The sequence below is a fragment of the Lethenteron reissneri genome, chromosome 14, assembly GCF_015708825.2.
Source record: "Lethenteron reissneri isolate LAM-NWPU_2019-01 chromosome 14, ASM1570882v1, whole genome shotgun sequence".
Taxonomy (NCBI): Eukaryota; Metazoa; Chordata; class Hyperoartia; order Petromyzontiformes; family Petromyzontidae; genus Lethenteron; species Lethenteron reissneri.
This window is the reverse complement of record NC_083792.1, coordinates 10407223-10419434: the sequence shown is the minus strand read 5'-3', so window position 1 is coordinate 10419434 and position 12212 is coordinate 10407223. Positions and strand designations below refer to the sequence as shown.

Below are 12212 nucleotides of genomic sequence, written 5' to 3'. Positions count from 1 at the left end.
ATTGGTCTTTTCGGCACGGCGGTATAAATTGCGCGACAGTGCTGCGTCCCGTCCTCCCTCGCTCTGATCTTCGTTAAGTGGAGACTTGTTACCATTTCATGAATACTGATTGAGCGCCTTCATCCGTCGCCCATTTGAAGACAACTGAGAGGCATTTCCAGGTCATTTCGGAGAGCTCAAGCCACGGGCATCTTGGGATAATTATGTCCCAACGCAACCTTGCGTAGCTGCGTTTTTTTCTGCCGAGGCAGATGCTTCGCGCGTTTGCCGAATGTACGAATGCGCGTTGAACTTCTTTCGCACCGCACGTAACCAACCTCGGTAATCGGAAGTGAGGATGATCGACTCGCACGCTCTTTCTCTCCTCTCCTTGCCACCACAAGGGTTGACAGAACATATGTCCGCTTGTTCTATTTCAACCAAACAGCATATTGTTGGTTTGATTGCCTCAATTAAAATTGTTATGTGGAGGGGGGGCTGTTATAATCACAGGTGTGGCTCATTAAAGATTAACCGCTCGCTCCACACCACCACCATCACCACCGCCATGGCAGCCATGGCATTACCCGAGAGGTGGTTACCTGCTCGTTATTGATTAACGTCGTACCAATTTCCCAGTGGTACACGTCCATTTAGCCGAAACCCAGCTCTCACGCGTTGTCATTGCTCCCTCCCCAGCCTGATCACACCCCCTGCACCCCCCCCGTCCTCCACAGATCAGCCTCTCTCCCTGTCACACCTTCCATCATCCTCGCAGCGTTGTCATACTCACCACTCCCCTCTCTTTACTGCTTCCTTCATCGCTCTCATATCTCTCAGGTGCGTGGAGATTCTGCCTCCAGTAAGCGTGTCCCATCTCACGGGTTAAAAATAACTCCGCCTCGGTGTTAACGACCACCCCAGCAGTTATCTCACCCAGCAAGCACAAATGTTTCTCCTTCCACCGGGTGCTGGGAGGCAAGAACTTTGTCGGGCTGTTTTGTGTACGAGTTCCGTTTCGAAAGTTTGGGACTCGCTTTTAAAAAAAAAAATCATCTCTTTTTTTTTCCATGCCTCTGCGTCCGTATTGTAGTCCGTGGCGCAGCATTCTCGGCAAAATGGTTCCCCACGTCTGCCTCCCAGCCCACCTCCACTGGGCCGCGGTGCAATTGCACCCCTGCACACCCAATGGCTACGTAAATATCTGTAACCCAGGTCCCCGATGAAACGGAGACTTTATCTCAGTGGGTTCGTGGCTGGATGTCGAACAAACTGAACGGATTAATTTTATGAGAACACCACGTGGAAAAATAATAGCAGCAAACGAAGAACACATTTCACGTCTAATTAGATTCAAATTAATCGACCTCTTTATTAATATTCTTTGGGTCTTTCGGTAAAGCCACGTGGATAGCAAATTAATAATTATAAAAATAATGAATTCATTAATCCTACGGAGCTGGTAATTATTGCACGGTGACTGTAATAATCAGAGTCATTCGACGGGCATGCTAAGATTCTGCATCGTGTCGTTGTTTTGCCTTGTCGCCCTCATTAATTCCCATTGTTTGGCCATTTGGGCATTGGCAACTGCTCAAAATGTGGTGACCGCGGAATGTTGGAGGCAGCTGACATCCAAAACACACCTCATTAGCTTGATATTTTACGTAATTTTTTTAAAGATGCGGAGCAGTGGGGCAGCAGTTGCACATTGCACTATGAACCCGGGTCCGTGACCACGGCCATTATCCTCCTGTCTTTGCCAACCCACACTTGTCCGGCGTGGTTAAGTCTGGCAAACAACCTTGCATGGTCATGAGGTGGTCATCCAGAGGGTAGATTGTCACAAAAGGTTGGCATTGTCATTATTCCATGGAAGAGCACTGCTTTCAGGCTGGACAACTAAAAGAACGTTCGTCTTATACTAAGGCTTGCTTGCGCCACAGTTTTAAAACTCCCTCTGTGTCATGCAGAAATGTGGTGAAGCTAGGCGCGCGGGGCATTTATGGCTTGTCCAGACCTGAAAGTTTACTTTGTGGACCACACTGTCAAGTGCTGCTGTATTTATTTTAAGTCTGAAGCACTCCACCACCCAAGCTGGTTACACAAACAATATCTAAACTTTCAGATGACGAAATTCGCTTGGAAGTCTTTAAAAGGTGGATGTTTTTGCAAGACCTGCTGTGTATGTGTTGCGTGCAGAACGGCCAAAGTGGCGGGCGTGTGGCTGTGGAATGTTTATAAAAAGGGCAATCTCACCTGTGGAGGATACATTTGGTGAAATAACAAAACGCAGGTCTTTGTTTCGTTGATTTTTTTTGTTTGAGTGGAAAAATCACAACCACACGGAACATCAAATAATAACAAAAATAAGACCACGTCTTGGGATAAATGAAAATACGATCCGGTCAGCTCAGTGAGGGTTTCAAGCCCCGGCCTTTAGGTCTCGGTCATTTTTTGTTGAACATTTCCTTGTACCGTTGCCGAGCTAATAATAAACCCTGACCCAATATTGAGACCTAACTTCTGCTGGCTAGTCTGGACACACATCCCCTCTACGCAAACGATATACAAGCCGATGGCGATCCTGATGGCCAGGTGTACGTCAGTGTTGGCTCTCTGCGCACACCAGCCCGAGGCTCACGGAGCCAAACAAAAGCACGGCTGGGGCTAGCGTGACAGCGGTCGCGCAGGAAGATTAAGGAGAGGCGCTTACGAGAATGTCAGGATCTGTTAAATAAAATTAATCAACGTTTATGTGTACGGGGATAGCGAGATAGAACCTACCTGCGGTTTCACACCAGGAGCGCTATTTTTGGAATGGCGACACCTCTACCAAATTGTAGCAGCAGCTGCCCGTGACACTGAAAAGGATTAATGGGTTTACGGTGGTCCCTTTTTCTCCCCTCATTCGTGCTGCAGTGCTGTAAAATAAGAAGCTGGGCAGACAAGGCGGAGGCGGGGGTGCATTTGGGCCAGAAAGTGGGGGGGGGGGGGTCCTTAGTCTTTGAGAATGGGTTTTGGGTGAGAATGACGGAGGTGCTAAGGCTGTAGGTTGTTAGGCCGCAGAGGTCTCATTGCAAGCAAAGTGGAGGCAGCTTTTTCGCTCTTAGTTATGGTTCTAACTCATCATCATCAATGGTCCATCGCTACCAAATGAAAGCCTTCCCAAGCCGTCACCATCTCTCAAGGTCCAGCGATGTAAAAATCCATCTTAACGCCTATACACGAGCTGATTTCATCACTGTGTCTCCGCATTGGACGTTCTCTTGGGCATGCCCACGATCGTTAGCGCAGACCAGCGTCCTTCACCCCTTTTAAAGCAGTGTGTCCTGCCCAAAGGCCATTTGTATTTTTTTTATCTTCACATGGCCCTTGACATGAATGACAAAATTGCGGTTAGTCAAGCGACGTAAGCTGGACTAACTGCAGTCGTGGTTGGTTTGTTGTTGTTATTGTGTGGTATGAGAATGCACGCAGTCTGCAATAGTTAATCAAGCAGGCCCCGGACCATAGCGGGTCATAGCTACCACTAATGGGATCAGACGGAGGAAAGCAAGTGGGGATGGCTTTTCTGAGGATGTTGCACAACAAGAGGGGCCCCCCTTCTCCAATGCAAACAGTAACGTAATACTGGAACAGATGTTCTGCTTAAATGTATGCAGTTACAGAGTTATTAGAGTGTGGAATTTGATCAGGCGTACAGTCACAATGTGCTTTGGAAACCAGACACTGCATGTGAGCTCGTTCACCAAAGCCTTCTTAATTTTGACCAGCCTGCCACGAAGCATTACTTACTACCCGTTTGAGTACGCATTAATTCATCGTGCCGTTCGCCGCTGTGTATCATATTTAGAAGTCAAAAAAGTATCTTCAAGGCCCTTGTATATAATTTATGTTAAGCTCTGCTTCTTAATTCCTTTTGCTTACTTGCTCCCTGTTCTACAATACAGATGCTGTTATGTATTACGCAATCTTGAAAAACGTCTATGATTTGTAGAACCTTAGGAGAGGGTGTCATGTTTTCTGATTTGTATGAATGGGAGTGGAAAGTTATCACGCTTTAGATCAGAAGTCAATTTTACACACATTCGCATAAACACAAAACAAAGACATATATCCCCAGCATAGTCTTTGAGGCTGCTAGTGCAAGTTCTCTTAGTGATCACCTATGAAGGCTGGCATATACCACACCTATCCAGCTTCATCTCCAGTACTGACTTGGACACACACCACACGAGGGGACTAATTTGAAGCTGAGTCAACCGAGCGAAGCTGCCAGGACCGTTTCAGATAGGATTCGTCACCGATGTTAGCCATGGCCAGGTATGAAACTTGGATCGCAGTATGTATGTATGTTGAACTTCTTTCGCACCGTACGAGCAGTGCGCAAACAACTCCCCACAGGTATGTGCTTGCACGCCCGCAAGGACACGTGTGTGCGCATAAGGTAGAATGCCGAGTTTTACGCACGGAAAAGTGGTGTCTGGTTTTAGGACTACATTTACAGTGCTCGTACCATGACACATCCGCTACCCCCCGAGTGCTTTAATTCAAGCAACTGTTGAACAAGTTTTTCAATTTCTGAGGTCTCCACGGCTCAATCAGATAGGGCCGTTGGTTTTGTTCTGGATTATTACGTCAGGTCTGCACGACTAAAGTAAACTTTAACAACTGAAACCTATTAGTCGTACAATCCAGCGTTCGTGTACCTGGCGCCAAAGTCATGTGTAGTGTTTTGGGAACAGGTTGAGGGAGGGTAGGGTGCAGTGAAGTGTTTTGTTTGCTGCGTATTTTGAATGCAACAGCCGCATTCGCCACTAAGTGGCGGTGATGTCACCACAGCGCTTGTGCCTGGCTAGGTGCGCTTTGATGCCATGTGAAGTGTCGAAGGCTCGCTGACAGGTTACGTGACACACCCAGGTACCATGGGTTGACTGAGATGGCTGGCAGATGCACCACATGTGCTCCCTACTGTTCCAAATTGCCACGTTTTATCCGCCCGGCACTACGCTCGTTGTTGTGAGCGTCGCTCCCCTGGCCTTCGCTGTCGTTGGGGGCGACCGCGTCCAACTGCCCAGTCGCGTCCTTCACGAGCCTGCTCCGCACACACGTGCACTCGCGCAGCCCACAGACGGGAGAATTGCTGAATTTTAAGTGAAATTCAAATGTGTCTTCTACACGGACTTCCAGTCGCAGCAGCTCTTGAACAATGAAGCGGTTGGCATGGCAGGGTGACCTTCGGGTGGGATGCGCTGAATAATTCATTAGTTTTGTTGAAAACCTTTAACAATCGCCTTGAATGGAATGCTGTTGTATCTCAGCTTCCACGGGTTGGTGACGGGTTGGCATTGGTTGCCCAGTGACTCTATTATTCCAACAGGTGAACAGCGCTGGGGCGTAAAGGATAGGATTTCAATTTTAGCTTCTACCTCTCGGGAGGGTGGGATATACAGTGCTATTTCCACTCATACTTTATATAGTGTAACATATAACTAGGGCATGTATATGTTCAGTGTGTGTATGTATATGCATATATAAATGTGCTAATGTTCCCTTGATGTTAAACCTATGGTTTCTGAGCTGCATACCCGGGTTGGTAATATTCGAGGCTGTTTGTGACTCTTGGAAAATAAAGCCCCTAACACAAACAGTACTTCAAGGTAAGTCAACATTCTGAAAGTTGCTAGGTGCATGCCAGAGAGATTACTGGCTGCTACAAAGATAAACCCTGATACGACTCCCCACACACACGCACACACACACACACCTGTCCAGATAGATCGATGTGAGGTTTATTCCGACGGTAGGAGGGGAGAAGGAATCTCTAGGCGGCTTTGTCGACCGCTTCTTCGGAACCTCTGCCCCATTATCTGGGGCATCCTGAGTGGTTGCCAGGGACGCAAAGTTCGTGTTTGCTTACGTGGGAGGGGGGGGACACTTGACCCTGAGCGGTATGGCTGCTGTTTCGCATGCGTGTTATTTAAGACTGCAGTTTAGCGTCCCCTTAGTTACTTACGAAATAATGTGATTAGTTCTGCATGCGCTGGTGTATGCGCAAATTGCAAATTGCCACGTTCAAGCCAAATATCTTGGTTGAACTAATCACGGCTAAGTTTTTCTGTTCGCATTCGTTCACTAGCGTATTGTCATTAATTCTCGTCGGCTAATTTTGTGACGTTAATTTCCGTGTATCTACTTCGGATAGTTTATTTGTGTTCCTTTATTTAACTGTTTACTATGTAAGCGATGAGGATATAAGGATGTACATTTATACATGGTGCTTAAACACCGTAGCGCCATCAAAGTGCCTTGCTTCAAAAATTTTAAACAATGCGCACATTTCCACTGGAGGGATAAAAAAATATCCCTTCAAGGCAGACCCAGGGAGAGCCCTCAAGGGAGGTCAGGCAAGGGCCAGGAGGCAATGCCAAGGACCAGGCCAGCAACAGAGTCAACATTAAAATGACATACAATGTAAAGTAGAACAATTTGTGGTGGGGATCCGGAACTAAGGTACGTTGAGGCTGAGGAAACATTCGTCACTTGACTCCCTCACCCCGAGGGGAGAAGAGGAGCAGGAGGAAGGACGCGCGATAAAAACGGTGGCCATCTTCCCGTTGGCTGGTTAGTCAACTGAGCAGATGAGCTGCTTAAGGCTGCAGTTTATTTTCCTGTGTTTATTTATCTAAGTTATTTATTTTAGAAAAGCTTCACACGGATTGTTTACCAGGGTAACATTCTTTTTATTTAACTTTGAGACAATCTATTTGTGCTCGGTCAAGTTGGCCACGGCCACTGCCACACTTTGTGGATTCCGCAGAGAATCTCAGCATCTCCAATGTGCGAGAGCAAATAGGAGCAGGAGTAGATTTTTTCGGTTTTTTTCCGAAGGAAAAGCTTTTGCCACGTCCGCACCACCAACGGGGCAGCGTGCTGGCCCGAGATCACAAAGCAGGCATGTAAGTAGTAGGCTTGCTGCAAGATTCCCACAGCAGCCTGTATAAAGCCACCCTCACAAACACTCGTGACGTCATGGTGTCAACACAGAAACAGACACGTGGTCAGTGGCATCTCTCACGGAGGTCAAATTCAGGACACAGCGGAACATTGTTTTTTTTTATTTTGAAAAACATTTTTTTTCCTGTCTGTGAGACGAAAAAAGATCACCTATGATAGCCCCCCCCCCCCCCCCGCTGCCATGAAGGGAAAGGGGCAGCAGCAGCGGGTGGGGGCAATGGAGTGGCTGAGGTCACGGAGGCTCACAGCTCTCGGAAGCGTTGGAGCAAGATAGGAGCTGAACCACAAGAGCAGCCTGGCACAGCTGCTTGGGTCTGTTGATCATGGAAACTTGTTAATTGTCTGATTCTGAGCCCACCACCGAACACGACACTGGATGGGGGTCAGGGCTAGAGTTACTTCATTGATAATTGGACCTGCAACCACGTCGCAATATCTGATGCACGTAATCGTCCTCGTGTCATTGCCTTGCCGAGTCGTTAATTTTTAGTGTAGATGGACTGTAAGGTGTGGTAGATTAGGGGAGAGCGTGGTTGTCGCAGAGCCAGTTTTCGCATGAATTGCGTAGCACTGGCCATGAAGCTCATTTTGTTGTCCACGTAAAAAACAAACACACACACACACACCGACAGTCCTCGTGCGGTCTGGTGGGAAGAGATTTACATGGAAACAAAACGGCAGAAAGTCACCTTTAAAAGGCAGCCATTGGCTTGTGGTGCCACCTGCCCCCTGTCCAGCCACGTCTGACCCCTCGGCGCATCTGCGTGCCTGGCTGCGAGTCGCCCCAGTTTAAGCGCCGTCTGCTGCGCCGTGGCACATCCTGCCACCTGCCACGCACGGAACCATTTTTCAGGCCCGTGATTGCCCCAGCGTCTCGTCCCGCTTTCAATCCTCGTCCCTTCCTCCTTGTTTTTTGGCTCGTGGCGTGATGATGGCAATTTACCGTGATCCGCATGCCGCCCAAATGGCACGGATTATATAAGTGTTTTTTTTTTTAGATAACAGCAGGATGGCCCTGGAGTTGATCTATTTGCCTCTTAAGAAATTTGGCGGTTTGCATAAGACTGTTGTCTGGTAGTGCCGAGAGACTTTGTCAAAGGCAACACCTTGTCCTGTTATGCAGGCAGCAACTCAAGACCATATGAATGTGTTCATTCTCATTTATCTGGTGGTTCGCTTGTAATTCGAGAACCCAAACTAGTAGATGGATGATCACACCTAAAAAATCGGCAAACGTAAATTCCTTTTTACCAACTTGCAAGTTCAGTTTATTGAGAGGGTTTGACCTGAAATGGAAGGTGAGTAAATACATTAAACGGAGTGAAATATGCCACCTCATTGCCATCTGCGAGTTGAGAAGCAATATATTTTAATTTAAGACCAGAGAGTGCACAAGAGAACGTGTTTGGACAGGATGCAGTGAGTGAGTGCGACAGACATCTATCAACTGCAGGAGTGAGACCGTAGCAAAGGAGCCACTGAATCTGGTTTAAAATATTGATGAATCATTAGCAAGATTAGAGAGCCATCATGTGCCGATGGCCTGCTGTAACTTGTAAAGTCGATACCGTACCTGCTTTTAAATGAGAGTAAATTAAACTAATTTATTGCGACCATTGTCAGCAAAATGTTTCGGAAATGTAAAAATTTTCCTTGCGGGAGATTATTTTTTTCCGCATTTTGACCATGAAGTTGTTTCCATTCCATTGTACATGCACGGTTTGGTAAAAAAACATTTCACTGAACCAGTTATTTCTCTGGCATGCAAAAGGCGCCACGGTTAAGTTTAAACTTAACAGCGACTGCATCTTTTCAGCATGCTTGATGTGGGGGTATTAAGCCCTGGCGCTGAGCAAGCTGAGGTCCCCCCTTTAACCAAAGCTGCCAGAGGCTCATGAAATATTCAGACAACTTCAGGGATTGTGTTGGCATTGATGTGCCAGCCGATTCCCAAAAAGACACTCGCCGCCATCATCATCGACGCTGTCTTACAACAGAAAATATATCTAGGAGGTGATATCTGATTAATTCTATGCTTTTTTTATTGTCATAAGTCGATCTTAATTTATTCATCCACACGGGCGATTCGGTGAATCGTCGCAATTCGCGGTAGGCATTCTATCCAATAACGTCTCGTTCGTGTCCTCACTCGTTTGCTCTGCCTACTCTGTGCAGTTGTGTTCACGCTTCGTGAGCGCGAATGTAAAGACGTACAAATCTCATATGATTTGCATACAGTTTGAATCACAACGAATCCGAGTATGATCAATCGATGCATCGTTACGACGATGGTAACGAACGGCATAGATTCTAACAAAAGGGTTACGGTCCTCGAAATTTTCTGCTTTCGTCTCTGAGTTGACCCCCCCTCCCCCCCCCCCCTTCCTCTCTTGGCCGTGTTGTCTGCGGCAGGGTCTGGTGCTGCAGAGGCTGGGGCGCGGCGGGCTGGCGGAGAAAGTTCTGCGCGACGCCGTGCGCGTCAACTCGACGGCGCACGAGGCCTGGAACAGCCTGGGCGAGGTGCTGCAGGCGCAGGGCAACAGCCAGGGCGCCACCGAGTGTCTGCTCGCCGCCCTGGAGCTTGAGGCCACCAGCCCCGCCGTGCCTTTCACGGTCATCCCGCGCAGCCTGTGAGGAGAGGCTGTGTCGCCAAACGCTCCCCGCCCACAGCAACTCAGCCTGCTCTCCCCCTGCTCCCCATCTTCCCCACTTCCAGGCTGCTGCTCCGTAATATCCTTGAAAGCAGATTTTAGCATCCGCGCGTCCACGCTTGGTTATGTTTTTTTCCCGCTCCAGTAAAATAAAAAACGTTGCACTGAAAATGATCTTTTACGCCGGGAAGAAATACGAATGTAGAAGAAGACGGTCAACCTTCGACAGGACTTGGATTAGCAGATTTCGTCTTGACGAAGGGACGACAGACCGCGGTGACGTAAGGTTGACCAATTTGTGTTTCAATATTGTGACGTCAAAGTCATTTCCCTCGTGTGCCCCGCTGAGTGCGCTTTCCGACACACACTCTCAGTGGGAGACTGTGTGTCTTAAATAAACGCAGGTGAGGCGTTGTAGCGACCAAGCTCTTTGTTGTTTATAAAAATAGCTGGTGGACCATAGAAGCGGTATCTCGACAGGTGAGCTAACGTTCTGAATACACCACACAAATACTCGAATCGTGGGGAGGCTTGGCAGGAGAAGGCTTATGGTTGAGTATACAGTCCTGATCACTTTCAGCTATTGTGTATATTTTTTTTTGGGCCCAGTAAACCTACGCACAGGTGGCAAGGACAGGTGAGATTTGTCTTCGATTCCACCCTGGCCAGTGCCACCGTAACCTCCTGCTCGAGGCATCCAAAGGGGGCTCTCCACCCCAGTGTGGTTGTCCGTTGGTTGACGTTGCCGGAGAGAGCCTCCAGTATTTCCCGCACGAGCTCTCCCTAATAGACGGCAGGAATTAGCACCACGAAAGATGCTCTGAAGGTGGATCCACATTACCTGAGAGAGGATGCTGGAGAACGGTTTAGCCATTTCTCTGCCCTCGCCTGAGCTTGAGGTACCATCTTCTCTGTTGGGGCATTGATCATGCTGGAGTAGTTGACTGGTGAAGAGTTTTTTTTATATATTTGTTTCGTTTCTGGCTGCTGTGTATTCTAGGCTTTTGGGCCTGTATTCAGCGACTGCGATAACAGAACAACCAAAGTAGTCCGTGCTTCGTAATACGACTCACTTTACTAATCCTCCAGCCCTGTGTTTTGGATCTGCTCTCAACTTCTTTCAAAGCTATTGGAGATGGGATCGTAGCGTTTCGGATGCTTAGTTTCGGAAAATTCACTTCGCTAAGTACCTCGAAGATGCTCGGCGATAAACGTGCCACTCACGTGCGCGCGCACGATGGTGCGATGACAAAGGCGTCTCATTGAACCTGTTGCTTTTAGTCTGACGTACCCCTTCTAGGACCGATGGCGCACTAATTGCCGCACAATGACGGTCGGAAGGGGGGGTGGCGGGGGGGGGAATCGCCCAATTGCCCCTGGAGGTGTTGGCTTTCTCTATCGGTGGCGTCTCGCTCCAGGGTGAGCTTCCTTCGCTTTCTACTGTGACAGTGAAAAGTGAGCATGGTGGGGGGGGAAGGGGGTCACGCACGTGCCGTTTACGAACGCCGCCTGCGCCGGCACAAGCGAGCACTTGCGCTCTCCTCGCGCAATCGCCCGTCCCCAAGGGCGGCTCACCTTATACGAGCCCAGACCCCCCCCACCCCCCACTACACCACTGCTGCCCCCCCAACCTCACCCCGACCCTGATCAGTTACACTCTGTCTACCACTTCAGTGTTCTCCAAGCTAAGGACTGCCTGCCAGTGTGACGTGTCCGGTTCACTTATTCCACCGTGTTAAAGCTGTTAGACGCTTGGACGTGCCGAGTCGCGTGCAAATTGAATGATTTAAAGTCTGTCATCCGTCTGCTGTGGTGGTGGTGGTGGTGTTCTATGGCGATTCGGCACAAGCGGGTTTTTTTTATTTCCATAAAGCAGGGATCTGTGCTAGCGCTAAACCTTAATGCGTTGTCGTGAATATCCGACATGAGCTTTTTGAAGATCTAATCGCTCATTGCCTGTTTTTGCTTTTCAGGATTTAATTGTATATTTGGCACTGCCGCAAGTGGGCAAATGTAACTTTAAAGTTTCGTGTTGAATTTTGTTAAATTAAAGTATATGGAACCTGTATATAGTGGAGGCTAAAGAGATAGTCACACTGGGTTTTTGTACTTTCCGTAGTCTTTTATGTTCTATATATTTGTGAAGTCTACAAAACACTTACAATTATCCATCCTTGAACAGAAAAGAGAATCCCTGTGTGTTTTAAATTGAAAGCAAAAGTTAATGTATTTAATTTCTTGATTGCGATCAAAATAAACTTTAACCTAACAAATGTTACGGAAGACGTTCTCATTTACTCTGTCAATAGCCAGCGCTTCTCGTGTTGTGTTCGTTGTACGAGTGGGACACGGAACAGACGTCACAAGCGGTATTTGTCGGATCATGTCGCTCTTCCAACTGGGAAAGCCCCAAAGCGTTAAGTCGAATGCGAAATAGACTAAGGGTACATTTGCGTAAGTACACCTTTGACGCTTACATCATTCATTTCCCCCCCCTCATTTTTGCACTAAAAATTGATGCATATATTCACAATACAGTATGCAGTGTTTTGAATCTTGTTC

At 47.9% G+C, this 12212-nt stretch overlaps 1 protein-coding gene across 4 annotated transcripts in view; it reads left to right on the top strand.

Annotated features, from left to right (window-relative positions):
* Positions 1–11928, top strand: part of LOC133342380 (tetratricopeptide repeat protein 7B-like) — a 122749-nt gene extending 110821 nt beyond the window's left edge. For all 4 annotated transcript variants that reach the window (XM_061551509.1, XM_061551507.1, XM_061551508.1 and 1 more), the window contains one exon: positions 9412–11928. In XM_061551509.1, coding sequence (XP_061407493.1) covers positions 9412–9633 — 222 coding nt within the window. In that variant the 3' untranslated portion in view covers positions 9634–11928. The remainder of the gene's footprint in view (positions 1–9411) is intronic.
* Positions 11929–12212: the final 284 nt, after the last annotated feature.